We start from the raw sequence: 21,973 nt of genomic DNA, 5'->3' as shown, positions 1-21,973 counted from the left end.
CACCTCCTCCACCAGACACCCACTGCCACCACCGTCTTACTTCCAACACCGAAAACCCACCAACACCACCACCACCGTCTTACTTCTCAGACAACCACCACCAGCTCAGATCCTGCCGCCTCAAGATTCAACGGTGTTACAAGGGGCTTCGGTGGAGGGTTTTTCGACGGTGTTACAGGGGGTTGGACAGTTTTTCGAAGGTGATGGAGGGGGTCAACGGGTTCGACGGTGTTACAGGGGGCTTCGACGCAGATGAGGGTGGTGGTGGTTAAACCACAGTCGGTGGTGGAGGCGGCGGCGGCAACTTGAGTGGTGGAGCAGAGGTGGTGGAGGAGAAGAGGTGAGAAGCTTGAGTGGTGGAGGAGAGTGGGTGTCGGCTGGAGTGGGGTGACGGAGGTGGAGGGGCGACGGAGGTAGAGGTGGTGGCGGACGGTGGGTGGAGGAGAAGAGGTGAAGAGGTGCTAGGGTTTTGTGAAGAAGAAGAGGTCTGCAGACCCATGAAGACATTGGTCCATGTCTGCACCAAGAAGTGGTCTCGCAGACCTTTTTTAATGAAAGGTGTTCGAGAAAACAAACAGTCTTTAGACCCAAAGATCTGCGCGCGATCTGCGCGACACAGACATAAGAGGTTCTGAAGACCTTTTTAGGAAAAACAACCACCACCTAAGTTTCTTATGTTTGATTTGCACAAACATATGTTACCTTTATACTTTATATTTATATCTAAATCTATGCGTATCATATATATGAAAGGTTTAATGTACAGAAATAAAATTAAATATAATAAGAGATGAAATGTAGATGGTGATGGGTGAGCCTGGACAGTGACGAAGCCGCCCCCAGTGAGAGATAGGGGTTAGTTTGTCCCAGGCTATTGGATTTTCCCTGAATTCCAGTGATTGGCCACTTTTGCACATCATTATTGTTTAGACTTGCTGCTACTACTACTGTATAGTGTGTGTAACATGTATGTCACTCGCCATGCCTTTCAGAACCACAGTGGTCATGTCCTTCATGAGGGGTCACCCATCTTTTCTCCTCCATTTTCCTACTATGCAGTTAATAATTATATAACTATTTTGATTTACCAATAATAATGGATGTTAATACTCATACACACCCTTCTCCTTTTATCTCTCTTCATATACATAGATATATAAACAAAGATAGAGTGAAAAGGATATTGAAATAAGATTTTACTAGTGTGGGAATAGAATGAGCCATAGTAAACCACTGTCTACTTTTATGTAATAAAAGTATTTTTATTTTGAATGGTCAACAAAATCAATCCCGAACACTCTCGAGGCATCCACTGAACAAACAAAGTACTCCGAGAGTTACCCGAGTCCACCACCAATTCCGGGGAAAACCCAGTAACCCACCCGTCCGTAGACATGACAGTGAAATTACAAGTAAAACTCGTTTGGCTTAAGGATCCAACCCATGTTTCCCTGGGTCTCCTATCATTGCCTATTAGTGCTTCACTCTACACCAAATAAGAGTTAAACCTGAATCTTTCAAGAGAAATACAATCTTCCAGCACTTGATCTAGAGATCATTGGCTATATAATAAAAATATTGATTTATAAAAATAAAAATAACTACAATAAAATTATTTACTATTAGCTTATTTTTAAAATAAGCATTAATATATGATAAAATGAAAACTGAATGTCATTCAGTAATTTTTTAATTCTTTATTTATTATGTGATTTTTTTTATATTAAGCAATACCTTATATTCATTTATTAGACTATGAGGTATGGGGCGAGGGTTGGGCTATGGTTTGGGTACAAATGCCCAAGTCACCACCCCGGGTGGGTTTGGGTTTCGGCGTGGCCCCTTGGGCGGGAGTTTCAGCCCGGGCGTTGGGCATGCCTAGCGGTCCTCCGTGGCCGGCTCTCATTGGCTGGGTTGGCTAGACCATAGCAGCTAGGTTTAAATTTTAAAAAACAACCGTTTGTCCAAGCCAAACGGTTCACCCAAGTCACTATAAAACCCCCCCAACCCCACCGCCTGTCCACATCGCTACCCCAACCCTTTACTACACCTACCCGAACCCGCTACCCACACTTAATACCGGCACAACGCGATGAAGGGCCGCCAACCCGGTGAGACCCGTTACTGGCCGGAAGCTTTCGCTACCTACCGACACAACATGGGGAACGACTGGCACAATTTAAACGCGTGCCAACACAAGTGGCGCGAGCTACGACCGAAGCTCGACCGTTTTAAAGCCTCCCGAGTGGTGATATAAGTCACGAAAACCGGGTGGCGGTGGCCAACATCGAGTTCCGGGGCAAGGAGCGGAAGCCGTTTGACAAGCTCGCCCTGTTCGAAATCTACCTAACGCTTTAGGCTTTTTTTTCTTAACCGACCCAACACGTCACTCACCAGCGGGGAGGCTCGAAGTCCACGTGTCAACCCATGCCCCAAACATGAATCCTGTAATTTTTACAGTGATTAAGTGGTGAAACAAGAGTTAGGGTCTATGTTCAGTGTTTGCAAGAAGTGAAATAGTTAAAAGAAGAGTTGCAGGACAATGTCGGTCGAAAACACCAATACCTTTCGCGCAACGCACGTCATTGAAAAACACTAGTTATATCTCATTTTAGCATCACATCACACTCTTTTATAATTTCATCACATCTTTCATATTATATATATATATATATATTGTTGACGAGTGATGATGAACAGTAACTTTATTTTTATAATAATATATAGTTTTTTTATTATTTATCATTTAATGTATTATAATAGTTTATTATTATATTTACTTTTAATGACATATTTTTATTTTTTTCCTTTTTTAAAAACATATATTTCTTTTACCATTTTTTAATAATTGTTTTTTCTTTTTTAAAACATATATTAATTTATCGATTAATTTGATACTTCTTTAATAATTTTCGTTTATAACTTTTTTCTAAAAACTTAAGTACGTAGTGGTGCTTAATTTTTTTCCTTGACATTCTGTTATAAATTTTGTTAAAAATGAAGTTGTACTCAAAATAAAATATTTATTTTGTATCATTAAATGGTACGATGATAAACTAAATCGTTCTAATGGTTTGGCTTTTTAAACAACATTTTTTATTTTCAAATCACGTTTGTTTTACATTAGCATTTATTCGGCTTCGCCGCAACGCACGACATAAAAGAAAAAGTTATCTTAAATCCGTGTTTTTATTTTTCAACCATTTCATTTGAAAATTTAACACAAATAATATTTATAATTTCATCACATCTTTCATATTATCTTAAATCCGTATTTTTTATTTTCAACCTTTTCTTTTGAAAATGTAACACAAATAATATTAATTAATAAACTGTTTGTTATTCTAAGTCTAATATATCTATCTCTTATATTAAAGCAAAATAATGTTGACCATTTGACCATTATGTGACATATCTCTTTAGGGAGATAATTCATTTTTGAGCGTCATTTTTCTATATTCTCTCTATTCTCATTCAATTAATCAATTCCTTCATTCTTCTTTCAAAATCTCCTTTGATTATATATGGAAGGTTGAATAATTAATCAATTACCGGAAGATCTTTTTGGAAATTATAGAAGCGTTTCCAATTTTACATTCTATATACAATTTAGGGCTTTTAATCGGAGGTTTCAAAGGAACACTGAAGTCGCCTGTTTTGATTTATCTTCATCATCATCCTTCGAAACTGAATCATAGGTAAGTTGGTTTCCATCTCTGTTTGTGATTTTGTATTTGTTATAAGAAAACCCTAATTTGGTTGTATGATTTGTATGTTGTTGTTGATTAAGCCGCTAATTCTTTTTTATAAGCGGTTTTAAGTAGTTCATTGTTCTAATTTGTGTGTTTATTGGTGTTATCATACACCCTAATGGCGTTGAATACCGGATTGAGATCATTATCTTCCAAATTGATTGCTTCTGTCTATTCTTCTCTCGCTAAATCTGGTAAGAATCGGTGACCTAATCTCTTTCGTAACATTTGAGTTTCAAACAATAGCTGATGATTCTGTGAAATTTGTTTGATATGTTTGTAGTCATATTAAGAGAGATGATCCCTCTCACATCAACAAAAATGCTCTGGTCAAGTGAAAATTGGACAAGTAACAAAATTCTTTAATGTTTCATATGATGTTATATTATATATTTAAATAACAAAAAAAGTTTATGTGTTTTTGCAGTGGGTTCAAAAAGTGGCTGCCTACCAGGTGTTTGATCAATTGCTTCCCATTTTATATGTATTATTTCGGATATTGTTTTTTGAAGTTGAAGTTGATTTTGTGTTTATTTCAGATTCAGGGTCTAGGTTGCCTCTTAAACGGGTCAGAATTGTCTTAGAAAGTGGCTGCCTACCAGGTGTTTGATCAATTGCCTCCCATTTTATATGTATTATTTCATATATTGTGTTTTGAAGTTGTTTATGTGTTTATGTCAAATCCAGGGTCTACGTTGCCTCTTAAACGGGTCAGAACTGTCTAAGAAAGTGGTTGCCTACCTGGTGTTTGATCAGTTGCCTCCAATTCAGCTCTTTTTATGGCTGATTACACTCACATTGTGTTTCTCTACACAATCAATGTGATGTGTTTTTGGTGTTCTTTTTCATTTTCTTCAGGTCTTCCTAAACAATCAATGTGATGTGTAGGTAGGGTGTTCAATTAACACACGACTCCAGTTGTGACTTAAACCGCATTTCCCTAAGGTATTGTTACAAGTTTTAAGTTAAAATGGTTTGATGATGGAGGAGTTGCATGTTTTTTATGTGTTTTTTGATGATTGGTTACATGGGTAGTTATAAAAATGTGATTTTTTTTTGGGTTTTGGTTATTGGTAGGCATTAAAATGTATCAAAACAAGATTCAAGAAAAAAATAAAAACTTTGATAATGAAGAAATTGCAAGTTGGTTTTGTGTTTTTTGATGATTGGTTACACGAGTAATTATAAAAATGTGATTTTTTATAGTTTTGATTATTGGTAGTCATTAAAATGTATTAAAACAAGATTCAAGAAAAAATAAAAACTTTGATAATGAAGAAATTGCAAGTTGTTTATGTGTGTTTTTGTCATGGGTCGTTAACAAAATTTGTACTGTATGAATTTGACTGGATTAGGAAACAATGCATGTTTTTGAGTAATAATTGATCATTGTGGTTCATTATGTATTGTCAATGATTTTGCATGTGATGTGTTAGCTCTACTAGAAAGTTAACATTAGTTTACTAATTCAGCATCTGATGCTGTGAAATTAGATGATGCTAAAGTTGCATACAAGTAAAGTAGCGATTATATTAGTGTTCAAGATACTTGAATGTGGCTATTGATAATGCATTAACACTTATGATTAAGTTTGTTGAGTGGCATAAAAACACGATCTTATTGGTGATTTATTTGATATATCATATATGTAGACTAGCATGAAGGGATGGAGGAATAAAGTAAACGATTACAACCTATATTTTGTACTTGGGGATCTTTGGGAGTCTTTAAAGGAATGGAGTGCATATGGAGCTGGAGTTCCTCTTGTGTTGAATGAAAGTGATTCAGTTGTTGAATACAATGTTCCTTATTTGTCCGACATTCAACTTTATGTAGATCCGACAACACCCCTAACCAAAAGAAGGTGAGTATTATAATTTTTATTTACTAACAAGCGTTTTCGATTAGTTTTTGCTGAATGATGTTATGTTTATCATAGATTTATAGCTAATCTCTCGGATCGGCAATTAGGAATTTAACTTGATTCCTAATAACAAGTGTTACTGTAAGAACAGTTAAGTTCCTTTTTCACGACAAATCGTGAAAGTATAGATGCAAAGCTATCTTTCTTGGTTTGTCTTGATGAATGATGTTGTGCGATTAAGAACTAAGAAATTTTAACTTGATTTTGGCAGCAAGACTTGGTGTGGCTATTGCAAGAGCGTGAAGAAACTGTTCTCCGAGCTTAACGTGTCCTACAAGGTTATCGAACTGGATGAAGAAAGTAAGTAGTGACTTTTGACTCTATTGATGAATTGATTCATATCAGAGTTTGTATCAATAACATTTGAAGAAGTAATATGCATGATTTGATAGGTGATGGAGGTGAAATCCAATCCACTCTAAAGTAGTGGACCGGTCAGAGTATTGTTCCTAATATATTCATAGGTGGGAAGCACATTGGTGGCTCGGATGGTAAGTTGTTTGAGCAATTTTGTGTCTGTTTTTGAGTGTTTGTTGATCGCGGATTGATTGATATTGTGGTCTTTTATGCAGCTATTATGGAGAAGCATCGAGCTGAAAAGCTGGTGCCGTTGCTAACCGAAGCAGGTGCCATTGCGAATGCCTCTGCACAGCTCTGAAGATTGGTGTCATGAATAAGATGATTAAGTTGGATGAGTACGGTATCGGTACCGAAATTCGCCAAATATGGATACCGGTACCGAATATGTACGGTACGGTACCGGTATTTAAAAGTTTAAGTCAACATTTCTAAGTAGTATAATTTATTGTAAGACCACCCGTGTAGCACACGGGAACTTAGACTAGATATGATATTTATTCGCTCTTTTAGTGAACAGGCTTAATTTCTTCAATTAAAAAACACCACTCAATTCAATCTAACGATTTCAAAGTGTAGAAAGAAATATACACTACTTCAAATGATATTTCAGTGGTAGTGGGATCATTGGCTCCCTGAAGTTGCTTACTTCCACATCCTGTTTCCTGAATATTCCAAGTTTTAATATTCAAAATTTATAGGTATTAGTTGTGCTTTTGGCATTATTTAGTATCTAAAAATACATTTATTCAACTGTGTAATATGCTAATATATTTGTTGATGACAGTGTGATATATGTGGAGATGCAGGGCATGAGGACTTACTTGCTATATGATGTAGATGTCTTGATGGTGCTGACCACACGTAAGTCTATTTGTTTATATTAAATGGGATTTTTTTTGTATTAATAAATTGTTAAATTGTTAGTTTTTGGACATTTTGCTAGCAATTGCATTAAAGTAATGATAAATAAAGTTCTCGAATGTGATTGGGTATGTGAAGAATGCGAAAAAAAGGAAACTAAAATCACAAACCGACAAGAATAACACAGGGACTTCAACTGAAAAGACCATTCTTCACATTCAAAAGTTGCGAAAGCACGTGGAAAAAGACTTGCAAACGAATTAGAGTCGTCTTTTAAAAAACGGTTGTGGTGCTATTACCCGACGGCAAGGTAAGGATTGATGATCTAGAGCTTCGTGTTTACGTTTCTATTGCATTTTTTTTTAATTTTTTGGGTGTGCAGGAATATTGATGACGTGGATGAGATAAATGAGCAAACTGAAAACATGAAACTGGTTCAGTACGCACTCACAACACCCATTGGTGCATCTGCTGATTTTGATGAGGTACTGCTCACAAATTTTGTCCTAATGTTACTTGAATTATTGATTAGGAGATGAACATTTGTTATAGTATTTGGACTAGATCATCATAAAAAGTCGAACTTCAATTCAAGTTATTATTTTAAGTTTACCCTTTTCATAGTCTACTCGACTGTTTTATATGTGAGTTTATTTCTTACTTATCTAATATTTACTATATTATGGTGATATTCCAGTTGTTGCCACCATGTTAAGTTAATTTTGCATTATTTTTTCAATTTACAATTGAGACTACAGTTCATGTTAAGTTAGTTTATTTACAATATAAACTAACAACAAACTAACGTAACATATTTTAATGCTACTTTGTTTGGTACATGAAGCGTATGATGAAAACCCCTATAATGCACTTATTACGTCTCTGCTTCATATGTGACTACAAAAACAAAGTTAACAATATGAAGTCAACTACTGGTATTTTTGAAATTTGTTTTGGTGTTGTTCATATATTATAGTCACATAATGCCTTTTTCGTTTCATTTTCTTTTTAATTTGTGGGGTTCTTTGATCTTTACATGGTTTGCTTTCTTTGAAATAAACTGATGTGATGGATGATATCAAGAGTTGGTTTGTACTTGAGACAACCCGTTTTCACACATGGTTAGTTGTATGTAGCTTTATCAAAGGTTAAAACACGAGATTGAGTCAAGCTACTAATACTTGACAACGACGACGAACCTACGAATAAAACAAATAATGTTGTTTATAAAGAGATCTTCAATTAGTTATAATTTTTGGTTGTATTCATGCATTTTAATTATTTGGTGTACTCTCTCTCATTTCCGTTAATATTTCAACGTGTATATAATTAAAATATTTACGTCAACATGTTAAAGTAGTTATTTTTCTTATTAGCCACCCGTGTAACACACGGGAACTTAGACTAGTATATATATATATATATTAGAGGGTTCAAATGAGAATAATTTTTTTGTAAAAAGAAAAAAAAAGAAAAAAAGAAAAAGTTTTAACCAATAAGAATGTTTCATTTACTTCATTTAATATTTGCATTTAGTTTAATTGTAAGGGTATATTTGTAAACTTACATAAATCATTAATTTCTAGTCTTCCTCTTTAATAGTTAACTACATTAAATTTGTATACTTATTTTCAAAATATATATTTTTTCAAAAAAAATAATAATAATTTAGAGTGTAGGACAAATTACTAGGTGTGTAGGATAAATTACGTGTTGTGTAAGATAAATTTAAATATGTGTAAGATAAATTTCGAAATGTGTAGGATAACTTTTTATATGTGTAGACAAAAAAAATTAGTGTAGAGAATGATAGTCTTTATGAGTAATTAATTACTTAAAGATAGTAATAAATGAGATGAAAGAAAAACTAATTAATATTTTACAATTGTACCCATTAGTTATTATTTAATATTTTGTTTGTTTGTGGTTTATTTACTATTGGTGTTGTTTGATCACTTATTTACTATTAAGTTGTATGTTAAACCTTTTACAGTAAATCAACAAAAAATGTTTTATTTAAATATAAGATTTAGTCACCAACTTATGTTGACCCAAAAATTACTTATACACATGATACGAGTGATCAGGTTTGATTGGACGAGCTTGGATGAAAATCACGTAGGAGTGCCTTAGTTGCATAAACAAGATTATTTATGTTTTCAGTTTTTGTTTAATGTATAGATTATCTGAAGTTATTTGGTTATGTGACATTTTAATTCATGGCATGGAATAAATAATAAAACTTTAATAGTTGTCATGAGCTATGAACAATCATAATGCCTCGATCACCGATTTCACCGCGGGTCGGGGTATGACATCGGTATCGCCTTCTTTCAGTCTTGCTCTTTAGGGATTGTGACAGTCTCGTTCTTCAGGGCTTGAGACAGTCTCGCTCTTCGGGGCTTGAGACTCACACATTGGTTTATTTTATTTATTGTTGGTTATACACTATTTGTGATTATTTCATTAACACATGAATCGCATGTTGTTTTCTAAATAAATTAACTTTTATTTAAACTTAGATTTACTCACTAGCTCTTGTAGTTGACCAAATATTTTTACACGTGATACATGAAATGAGAAATGAAGATGCTGGAAATGAAGTCACGTAGGATTGGCTTTAGAATAAATAATGCAACTTTATTTGTATTTCTTTTGAATTACGTTGAATTATATTTGAACTTATATGTTTGGTGTGACATTTTTAATAAAGTGACATGAATAATATTGAAACATTAATTAGAGCCATAAGCTTTGGACGACCATCTTGCACCGACCGATAATCCGCCACTGGTTGGGGTGTGACACACCTATGGTATGAGAATGGTGGGAATGATTACAAGTTTTTGTAATCCCTTTTAAAAACCTTAATTTAACAATTGGGAGTTATGGGGGATCAAAAATGGTGTTTAGAATCAAAATCGGGGCTGAAAACGCAAAATTGCTGAAGCTGAACTACACATGGCGCAAGTTGCGCTCCAAGAAACCTTTGGCTTCTGATTTGCACTGCAAGTTGCACAAGCTACACCCTACATGCGTTTTTCCTCCATAATGACCACGAGTGAGGATAATTGTATATGAGACTCGTGTAGGTAAGAATTGGGACTTAAGACCTTGTTTAGGTATGGATTAGATTAAAATTAATAACTACGCAAGGCCTTATACGAGTTAAACCATTTGGATGATTATGGAATAGAACGGTATGCAGAGATACTTTTATTCGTGTATGTGTGAAAGTGTTATGTATGTAAAGGTTGGGCATTATGTGTAGAATGCTTATAGGATTCTAAACACCATGTTTGTCATAGTAACTACATGAAGGGAGATTAGGATGATACGTTAAGATAACATGCACATGTATGTAAGGATGAATGCATAGAAGTCGAAAGTTTGGGTCCAGAGATTGGATCCGAGATTGTAATCAGAAGGGATCCGAACTAGGGGTGTGTATGGGTCGGTTTGGTTTGGTTTTTACCATTAACCATAACCATAACCGCTAACTTCGGTTATGGATTTTTTAACCAAACCATAACCGAACTTTGGTTATGGTTAATCGGTTACGAAGTTGGTAATGGTTCAGTTTCGTTTAATTTCGGTTGTTAACCAAAAACTTTAACTAAAACTAACTTCTGGGATAAAGTTAAAAAATTATATGCTAATGGGCCTACAAAATAAGAATGAAACCCACCACCATGCTGGACTTAGCTTGGCCTTTTTTTCATAAAACAACCAAGACTACTGTTGATGCACTTTTGGTGTCTGTCGCTTGTTCTTATTTTGTATGCGTTGTAATGTAATGAAACAATCTTTTGTTTAATCGAGTCTGTTTGTTTTGGTCGAGTCGATCAAGTCAAGATATCCTCCTATCTTGACTTGGTACGACAGTTCATAGACTTTAGTACATTATGGTTGTAATGCAACTGCAGTTGATGCAGTCTGCACATGTTTGCTTTCCTTAACTGTTGTCTGCACATTTTGACTGTCTTATCCTTCTGTTTGCAGCCTCCCACGAAGAACATTCTTCGTGGGGTATGGCTTGCACGAAGAACACACTTCGTGATACATTGGGTTCTTCGTGGTAATCATCAACAAAGAACTAGTTCTTCGTGGGCCTTTGGTACTTCGTAGGCCCAGTAACCTTCTTCATGAGGTTATTGGGCTAGGGGCCTCTATATAAGACAGTTTATGATTGCAGAACAGTCAAGAGAGCTGGTGAGTCTGTATGAACATTGTGTGTATGTGTTTTGTGTATGTTCTCTTCCATTAATCAAAGTTGGTGAATCTTTGGTTACGTGTGTTTGCTTGTTCTTTACTTTGCTTTGATTTCATACATACAAGGATTCCGCACTTGTATTTGTGTTTCAACAACAAGGAAGTAGGAAAACTTGATCCTCCGAGTGGACCTACAACTACACTTTTTGGTTAAACTATCCTTGCAAGATCCCTTTTAGTAAAGTAATTATGTACTTAGTGTTATATAGAAGATTCATACGATCAAACACCTCAGTTCTTAATCAAAATAAGGGCATCCACATCAATATCATATTGTTACTAACATACTTTTATCTTAGTAAAAGCCTCTACATGGTTATTGTAAAACATAAATCCATTATATTGAATTATAGACTTAATATTACAAGTACGGTTTCGGTTATATCGGTTAACAAAAGCTTCATAACCGTAACCATAACCGATTGATCGGTTAACCAAAACTTCATAACCATAACCACCGGTTATGTTGGTTATCGGTTAAAATCGGTTTGGTTATGTCGGTTATGGTTCGGTTATCAGTTATAGTGATTAATTTGCTAACCCTAATTCGAACTTGCAGAGATGTTTGGACGTGATCATTGAGTTTTTGTTGGATGTTATTTCCACATTGTGAATGTTTTGCATGAAGTCACTTACTTAGCTAACGAAACACTTAAGTGGTGCTTGTAGGTTATTCAGATCTTCCATACGAAGCAATGAATGGTTGAAGATCGAGTCAGGACACTGATGGTACGGGAACGTGATCACATAGTCTTTTGATGTTGTGTCTTATTGTATGTAATAAGGAATGAATTTTTTGGTTTGCTTTTCCGCTGCTTGTTTTATTAAATCGGTTTAGCATGTTACACTTACACACCTATATTTTCTTTAGTGATCGCTATTCATGGTGGCGATTAAGTACCCTAGGAAAAATGATCAAAACCAACCCTGTTGTGATGATTGTTTTATATTGGGTCCCAATTCAAACCTTCACATGCGTTTGATTTAAAAAGTCATATGATATATAGTTACTCATTTGATCTGGTGAACCTAAAGTTACACCATCAATACAATAAACAAATGTAGATTGCAACATGCTCATTCTTATAGTGATGAGTATGTCGACCAACTTTCTTCAACGGTCGAACCAAAACTCTTCTAGCAAAATGTTTAATTTCTTGATGAGGATAATTCTGCAAATTGATTGAAAATATCTTGACAGGGGGTAATTACGTCACGTGCATGCCAACCAGGAGAGTATTAGCATATCTTTGACCATTTGAAGTTTGAGGCAACTAATAAGAGATTCAATCATTATGAGACAAACCAATAAATTAAAATAAAATAAAATAAAATAGTTTTCATTTCCCATAACTAACCAGAATGATAAAATAATATATGTTGAATGTTATATTTCTTGCTTTCGTGTTTCAATCCTCTCCTCATACTCAAATCTTGGACCACCACCCCCACCGCCCTTCTATCCCCTCTCTCACACATACACACACGCGTATGCATATATGAATGTATCTACAAGTAACGACTGCATGCATATATTTATATACGTATCTATACACTGTACACACATGCATGTGTGTATATATACATGCAATCAATTTAGTAGGCGTAGTTAGATAACGATACACATATAGGGCCGAGTGATTATGTTGAATTCTTTATAAAATCATCGAGTTTGAATATGATATTATATGATATAACATGAATAACAGTTTTAAGTTATTAGTGTCATTTTAATCTATATGCACATACATATCATGCTATGCTTGCATGATGATATTTTGAGACATATTCTAGTGTATTATATGTAATGAATAAAGACAAAAACCACCTTCAATTCCAGGTACATTCAGGCTCCCTTTTTCTCCCTGCCTTAAAAAAATATTGAAAGTTGTTTTGTCTCTTATTTATGAGGTGTATTGTATCATATGATAGAAGGTGTTGGTTTCTGTTGAATAAAGTAATTAAATGTAATCATGTCTCCTATTTTATACTCACATGTACATAAAGCATCTATACCTGTTCCCTCCAACATGCATGCATACTCACTAGTCTAGTATACAAATAATAGTTTACGAAGTATAATTAACTTAAACAGTAACTACAGCGCTAATTATACCATATGTGTGTAGTTTTCTCTTCTCATCATTTTTTTTTTTGGAAGAATTGATTTGTTTAGGTTCACGAGTTTGAAAACATTTAAGAAACGTAACTGCCTATGCATATTCTAAGCATTGGCGGATTCGGGAATTTTTTCCAAGGAGTTCACTTTTTTAAGTGTTCCAATATCATACGACGTCTGAACATAAAAAATACGGGTCGGTTCGACGGTTCGGGTCGGGTAAGGTTCATCACATAATAAAAATACGATACAATAATGAAAAAAACATCTGTGATGATAAATTAAAAAACACGTAACATAAATAAGATGATCTTTACGAATAAAAAGACATATCTACAGTTGTTCTCTACGAGGTTTCATCATTTGAAAACGTTGCATTACATTCTCGATCGAAAAAACTTGAAATTCCCTTTTGCATACTACCTAAGTTCAAAAGATTACAAATTATCATCATCAACCGTCCAATGATCTAATTATAATTTCAAATAGATTAAACTAATAGAGAATTGCAAATCGTTATCTCAAAATCAATTCACCCAAAATCACTATGATATCAAAACTAATAGAGAATTACAAACTAATAGAGAATTCAATAAACTCGTGGCAGACTACACTAAAAAGCCAACAATCAATTAAAAACCAAATTCATACCAAGTGTAAAATAAAGTATGACATCATCAAACAGAGACAAAACTCATGAAAATATACTACATGTAGAATCGAATTTATTTTAAATAAATCTAAATTCATACTAAATGTAGAATCAATTTTATTCGAAATCCACTATAAATTGCAAATTTGGATTGTTTGGAAATAGAATTATTGATGACTTCAGAAAACAGAGATAAGAGATAAAATCACGAGGTTTCTTTACAAAATATTAAGGGGGTCCTTCAGAATATTCTATATACGTTAACACTATAAATTACGGATCGAACGAGTTTCCGAGAACCCCTAACTAAATGTAAATCCGCCCCTGAATCTAAACATAGGTTTGTTATTATGTAATATGTAGACGTTTGTTGGTGATTAATTAGTGTTATTCAGTCATTTGGATAAATTTACTTAAAGAGCAAAAATATAATTAGAAATATATATATTTATACGAGTTATAAGATGTTGAGTGTACTCGATCAAGATTGTTCGAATACGAATACCAATGAACCTCAATATGTCACACCCCGATTTCTCGGTGGGCCCGGTGGGGGATTACCGTGACGTAGTTGGCAACATTATAGTCAAACCACACAATATATATGAATGCACAGCGGAAGCATAAAGATAATTATATTTCAACGTTCAGGGTAATATCAAAGTATCACCATTGTTGAATTTAAAATCCACAGGGGATCAATAAAATAACCAAAAGTATTGTTCAACAGACTTCAGACATCTTAAGCTTGCGAGACTTCTAATGATGCTAAGGAGAAATCCCAGCCAATTACGCATAGTACCTGCATTTAGTCTTTTTGGGGAAAATACGTCAGTTTACACTGGTAAATACATTCAACCGACACTTTTGTAAAATGTTTAATAAAATTGGTTTAAATGCTCAAAGCACAAACTCTTTGTAACTTGGGATAATTTATAATCAAATCTTGTAAAGAATTACATGTTACTATGCGTTCGGTCGCCCGGGTCGTGCCGGGTTAAAGTTTAATAGACACACCACATAGCATAAAACCGTGGCGGGTAACCAACGGCTACACTTTTATAGTCATAGATATAATGCCGGGTGTACGCCTACACCGGGATGTCAAGGTCGTGGCCATTCGTAAATGCTGCCAAGTATATCCGGGACATGGTCATTAAGCCCCCAAAGGCGTCAAGCCAACAAAACAAGTTTTTAAACGGGTCACATTGATAATACCCAACTACTAATGAGTTGGGGTCAATTGCCCGACCAAGCGGTATTTTAGATACCGTAACCCAAGCCCGTATAACGGAAAATAAGTTAAAAGTATTTACCTTTGCAAGTATAATCCGTAATTGAATAAATCACAGATAGCTTTTACTGGTCTCCTATTCTAGAACGAAGGTTTAAAATAACCTATTAGAATCCTAACGGGTCTTTATATTTGCCGTAGCTTAGACCGGTCGGTTTCAAAGGATAGTTACGGTTTAATCGCGTGAAAGGCGAATACCGGGAATGGAATGTGATTTTTAACCCAACAAGTTTGAAGACTTGTTTTATATGGGTATAATAATCACACTCTGTATTTTGGGGTCAAAACTATATGGTTTGACCCGTTTCGGCTAATTTATGTAAACTAGTTACATAAGCCGAACCGTGCGCGCAAAAGGCGCAACGGGTAACCGCAAGAGTCCTACACGGTTTTCCTAAGTCAATATTCTTTAAGGAGGTTGTGGTATCAGTAGGATACCTTCCATAATGCCCGTAACGAGTTTAAGTTCATATTATGCCCCGTAGGGGTATTTTGGTCTTTTTAAAGATTATAAATGAGGTTTATGAGTTCTACAGGAAATCTGAGTTTCCCGAACAGTTTATAAAGTCTAGTTTATATACTTATTATCATGTTTTATGAGTGTCCAAACAGGTTACATATCATATACATTACAGATTATGCAAGCAATCGCAAAATGACATTTCTGTTGACTTTTTCTAAGCACGTTTGACTCGATATTTGATCTAGTTAGAGTGGGAATCAGAGGGTGCCCTTTTAGGGGTTTAATGTCCACATGATTACCATCATATAACTATCTTTGATTCGACAAATCACTGGACCATTCGTGATTTATCGCAAAGTCAATCGTTAATTACGACGGATTGACTTTTAAGCTAAACTAAGCAAAAACAAGGCCATAAAAGGGTTGGCATACTTACAGAAGCTTGGTGCACGACTTAGGATGTTAGAACAGTGCTTGAGAGCTCCAAGAATGATCAAAAGGCAGGTTTTGAGGTGTGATTCAATTGTGCACAATGCATGGCCTTTTATAGTGAAAAATTTGGCTTAGGATCATTACAACACACCCTACAATGGAGCATGGATGATCAGCAGGTGGCCTTGGGTGCTAGGGGGCATGTAGAGGGCGCCCATGCTTCATTTATTGCACAAATGTTCGTTCACAACCTCAAACAGCAAGTATGTCCAAGAATTCTGCATCTGGGACTTGTACGCGGCCCGCATTAGATTCAGGCAACTTGTACGCGGGCCGCCTGGATCTTCATGTCAGGAAACGTATCTACAGGTGGCTCGCGGCCCGCATTGACTTGCTTGTTTCCCTCAGGCGGGCCGCCTGAGGCCTGATTTCCCAAGATTTTCAAATCTTTTGTAATCATTAACCTAACCTTTCGGTTTCGAAGGGATAACTTTGCGATTTGGCCCTCGATTATTTACCGATAAGGGCCTCGTGCCATTTACCCGCACTATTAAGTCCCCGGTTAGTTTAATTACTATCTGAAAAGCCTTATCTTTTATTGTTGACGCTTTTAACCCTTCTTCTACGAATTTGATCATAACTTTCTCGTTTTAAAACGGAACTTCGCGGAATTTATATAGTATTTTCTAGTGAGTATATTTTACTGTTACAAAGCCTCGGGTTCGTCAAAGGGTCACTCAGAGGTATAATTAAACATGTTGACACAGTTAACCCCTGTAGCTTGTAATCTCTCACTTTCTTCCGCGTTTCTCTCCGTACGATCCATGATTTATTCGTTTGAAGGTACGAGCGTCGTTTAGGGTTATTATACAGTATTTTTACCCTTTGTTGACATTTATAACCCTCGAATTTACATACTTTCAAGGTTTGTCAACTTTAGTCCTTTATTTAATATTTAATGCCAAGTGTAAACTCATGACACGTGTTAACACATTATTGGACACAAAATTTCGAGGTGTTACATCCTCACCCCCTTAAAATAAATCTCGACCCGAGATTTACTCAAACAAATAAGGGTATTTTTCTTTCATCGTGGCTTCAACCTCCCACGTGAATTCGGGACTTCTACGGGCATCCCACTTGACCTTTACTATAGGTACATGCTTCCTTCGAAGCTTCTTTACCTGTCGATCTTCAATCGACAAATGTTTTTTCCACAAATTTCAAGCTCTCATCTATATGCACATCTGTGTGTGGGATCACCAATGATTCATCAGCGAAGCACTTCTTTAGATTGCAGATGTGGAACACATTGTGAATTCCATTGAGCTCATCCGGTAAGTTTAGCTTATAGGCAACGGACCCGACCCGTTCGATAACCTCGAAAGGTCCTATGTATCTCGGGCTTAGTTTGCCTTTCTTACCGAAATGCATCACCCCCTTCCAGGGTGATACTTTAAGTAACACTTTTTCACCTACCTCGAAGTGAAAATCCTTACGCTTTGGATCCGCATAACTCTTCTACCTATCTCGGGCAGCTTTGAGACGGTCTCGAATCTGGACAATCTTGTCCGTCGTTTCGAAAACTATCTCTGGTCCAGAAAATTGGACATCTCCAACTTCTGCCCAACAAACAGGCGATCTACACTTTCTACCGTATAATCCCTCGAAAGGCGCAGCCTTAATGCTGGTATGGTAGCTATTGTTGTAGGAGAATTCGATAAGTGGTAGGTTCTTATCCCAACTACCACCCAAATCGATAGCACATGCACGCAGCATGTCTTCCAACGTTTGAATAGTACGCTCACTCTGACCATCTGTCTGAGGATGGTAAGCCGTACTAAAATTCAAACGTGTGCCCAAAGATTGCTGGAAACTCTTCCAGAAATGCGACGTGTATCTAGTATCCCGATCAGAGATAATAGACACAGGTATGCCATGCAAGGCTACAATCTTATCAACGTATAACTGGGCTAACATATCGAAGCTATAAGTCTCCTTGATGGGTAAGAAATGCGCTGACTTAGTCAGCCTATCAACGATAACCCATATTGTGTCATTTCCTTTCCTCGTCTTGGGTAACTTGGAAATAAAATCCATAGTTACACATTCCCACTTCCATTCGGGAAGTTCAGGCTGTTGTAGCAAGCCAGATGGCTTTTGATGCTCAGCCTGACTTGCGCACAAGTCAAGCATTTGGCTACATAAGCGGCTACAGACTTTTTCAAGCCTATCCACCAATAATTTGCCTTTAGATCCTGATACATCTTATCAGCTCCCGGGTGAACAGAATATTTGGAACTATGGGCTTCCTGGAGGATAACATCTCGTAGTCCTCCATAAATCGGAACCCATATTCGTCCATTCAATCGTAAAATTCCGTCCTTGCTAAGAGTTAACTGCTCCTCAGTTACTCCTAACTTCTCTTTAGGATAGTTAGCTTCCAACACAGCTTCCCGCTGTGCAGCTAACAACCTTTCAATCAAATTATTCTTGACTTCAATGCTCTTAGCATTGATTCGGATGGGTTTCACCCTTTCCTTCCTACTTAAGGCATCAGCGACTACGTTCGCCTTGCCGGGATGATATCTGATTTCACAATCATAATCATTTAAGGTTTCCATCCAACGGCGTTGCCTCATGTTTAACTCCTTCTGATTAAACAGGTGTTGAAGGCTTTTATGATCTGAATAGATCACAAACTTGATACCGTACAGGTGATGCCTCCACAGTTTTAGTGCGAACACAACGGCACCCAGCTCCAAGTCATGGGTGGTGTAATTCTTCTCGTGCACCTTTAACTGTCTCGAAGCATAGGCAATAACTTTGCCTTTTTGCATGAGCACACACCCCATGCCAGTGTGTGAAGCGTCGCAGTAAACTACGAACTCCTCGGTACCTTCCGGTAGTGTCAGCACAGGAGCGTTGCTCAGCTTTTGCTTTAGAATATCAAAGGGCTCTTGCTGCTTAGGGCCCCAAACAAATTTTATCTTCTTCTTGGTCAGGGAAGTTAAGGGCGCAGCAATCCTTGAAAAATTTTCAATGAATCGCCTGTAGTATCCTGCTAACCCCAGGAAACTACGAATCTCAGTAGGCGTCTTTGGCTCTTGCCAATTCATGACAACCTCTACTTTAGCGGGATCCACCTAGATACCACGCTCGCTGACAACGTGTCCTAGAAATTGGACTGCTCGTAGCCAGAATTCGCACTTAGAGAATTTGGCATAGAGTGTCTCATGATGTAGCAGTTTGAGAATACAGCGAAGGTGTTTCTCATGGTCAGCTCGGTTCTTCGAGTATATAAGAATGTCGTCGATGAAAACGATGACGAATTTGTCCAAGTACGGCTTGCAGACGTGATTCATGAGATCCATGAACGCAGCCGGTGCATTTGTGAGCCCGAAAGGCATCACTAGGAACTCGTAGTGACCGTAGCGAGTCCTAAATGCTGTTTTATGTACGTCTTCATCTCTGACTTTTAGTTGATGGTAGCCTGACCTCAAGTCAATCTTCGAGAAGTAACTTGCCCTTTGTAACTGATCGAACAAATCATCGATCCTCGGCAAGGGATATCTATTCTTTATCGTGACCTTATTAAGTTCGCGATAATCGATGCACAGACGCATCAATCCGTCCTTCTTCTTAACAAACAGGACAGGTGCTCCCCAAGGAGACGAACTAGGTTTGATGAAACCTTTAGCTAGTAGTTCATCCAGCTGGGTCCTCAACTCCTTCATTTCGGTTGGTGCCAGCCTGTAAGGTGCTCTAGCAATAGGTGCTGCTCCAGGGATGATATCAATCCTGAATTCCACTTGCCTATCCGGTGGCAGACCGGGTAGATCTTCAGGGAAAAGTTCTGGATACTCCGAAATGACGGGAATGTCTTCTATCTTCGGTTTAGGCTCTTCAATAATCACCTGTGCCATGTAGATGACACAACCTTTCTTTAGACATTTTGAAGCTTTGAGCATAGTCACTTGCTCAGGTAATCCGTACTGGGTATCTCCCCGAATGGTAAGCGATTCACCAGACGGTGTCTTTATCACCACTTGCTTTCTGTTGCAGACGATTTGGGCCTGGTTGTGAGATAACCAGTCCATACCCAATACTAGGTCAAAACCGGCCAATTTAAAGGGAAGTAGAGATAGAGGAAAAGAGTGGTTCTTAATGGATATCACACATCCATCTAACACAGTGGAGACGGTTTCTATGGTGCCATCTGCTAGCTCTACCTCGTAGTTCACATTTAAGGTTTTGACAGGTATATTTAGCAATTTGCAAAATTTATGATCTACGAAAGACTTATCAGCGCCCGAATCAAAAAGTACTCTTGGAAAGATATCATTAACGAGAAAAGTACCTGTGATCACGTTATCATCCAGCACTGCTTCTTTCGCCTCCATCCTGAAGACTCTAGCATTGTTCTTCTTGGCCTCTTCAGGCTTCTTGGCATATTTAGGGCAGTTGCTTTTAATGTGCCCCTTCTCATTGCAGTTATAGCAGGTTGCATCTTTTATCTTCTTGCAGTCCACGGTCTTGTGGTCCTTGGACTTGCACAACCCGCAAGCATACGACTTCGACTGAGTCTGCGAGTTTGATTCGAGCCTACACTTTCCAAAGTGATGTCTCTTGCAAGTCTTGCACTTGGGCTTCTCACCAGACTGTTGCCCATCCTTCCTTGACTCCGACCCTCTCTTGTTATCACCGTTTCCACGGTGTTTCTTGCTCGACCTCCGTGAAGTCTCATCTTCACGCTTTCTCTTTTCAGCTTCTTTGTTCCTTAGCGATCTTTGTCGGACCGCATCCAGAGTAAGGGACAAAGATATATCGGCTACAGATCGAAAGGTCGTTGGCCGAGAGGCCTTTACGCTTGCCTTTATTTCGGGGGCTAACCCACCGATGAAACGAGCGATTCTCTTTGGCTCCGGGGTTACCAGATATGGAACCAACCGGGACATCGTGTTGAAGCTCGTTAGGTAAGCTTGGCAGTCAAGGTTTGTCATGATCAATGATAGAAAATCGGATTCTATCTTTTCTACCTCATGTTGAGGGCAGTAATTCTCCTTGATGAGAGAAACGAATTCCTCTCCTGTCATGCTGTATAAAACAGCCTTTCCCGAGGCCTGAACCAACGACCTCCACCAAGCCAGGGCCTCGCCCTTGAATGATTGAGACACAAACTTTACCACGTCTCTTTCGGCACAGCCGCTGATGTCCACCACGGTGTCCATCTCTTCAAGCCGCGTCATACAATCGACCGCTCCTTTCTCCCCAGTGAAGTCCCGGGGTTTGCATGATACAAAGTACTTGTAGGTGCAGCCTCTGGCGCGAGATGCGTCAGTATATACTCTTTCTTGACGGACACTATTTTCATTAGACGAATGATTATCATCGTCCTTTTTAGGCTTGGACAGCAGTTTGCTGTGAGATTTTGTGTGGGTTTTCGGCTTTGAGTGTGGTTTGGATATAGTTCGGCTCCGAGATTCAGTATATTCCTCATATTGTCGATCAAGAGCTGCCTTGATAGCGTAATCGAAAAGAGCTTTCAACTCTGCGCCCGTCAGATGAACTTGGGCGTTATCATATTCGTCTTCCTTCGAGTGGCTATTTTCTCCACTAGGATCAGCCATGGTAACTTGAATCTGTTACAGAAGATAACGAAAATTTTATTTAGGAGTTTATTATGGAATTGTCTTTTATGGCAATTCATTAACCATGGTAACAGAGACCATATCTGGTTAATTTGTTACTCACTTTTATTTAGGATTTGAACATACTTATCCTAATTACAAATAATATTGTTATTAGCACAAAAGCCTAGTCACGAGGACGTTTTTATAATAT

The 21,973-nt window shown here is 37.2% G+C and overlaps 1 protein-coding gene across 1 annotated transcript; it reads left to right on the top strand.

The window, feature by feature from the left end:
- Positions 1–3,882: 3,882 nt before the first annotated feature.
- Positions 3,883–6,372, top strand: LOC110928223 (glutaredoxin). The gene is given in 10 exon segments (XM_022171351.2): positions 3,883–3,946; positions 4,036–4,101; positions 4,180–4,206; positions 4,298–4,354; positions 4,440–4,507; positions 4,641–4,697; positions 5,405–5,616; positions 5,888–5,976; positions 6,069–6,167; positions 6,249–6,372. Coding segments are annotated over 4 exon segments (480 nt in total). The 5' UTR covers positions 3,883–3,946; positions 4,036–4,101; positions 4,180–4,206; positions 4,298–4,354; positions 4,440–4,507; positions 4,641–4,697; positions 5,405–5,410; the 3' UTR covers positions 6,335–6,372.
- The last annotated feature ends 15,601 nt before the right edge of the window (positions 6,373–21,973 follow it).

This window comes from Helianthus annuus, chromosome 14, assembly GCF_002127325.2.
Source record: "Helianthus annuus cultivar XRQ/B chromosome 14, HanXRQr2.0-SUNRISE, whole genome shotgun sequence".
Lineage (NCBI taxonomy): Eukaryota > Viridiplantae > Streptophyta > Magnoliopsida > Asterales > Asteraceae > Helianthus > Helianthus annuus.
Note: the sequence above shows the minus strand (reverse complement) of the source record. Positions and strands in the feature narration are given on the sequence as shown.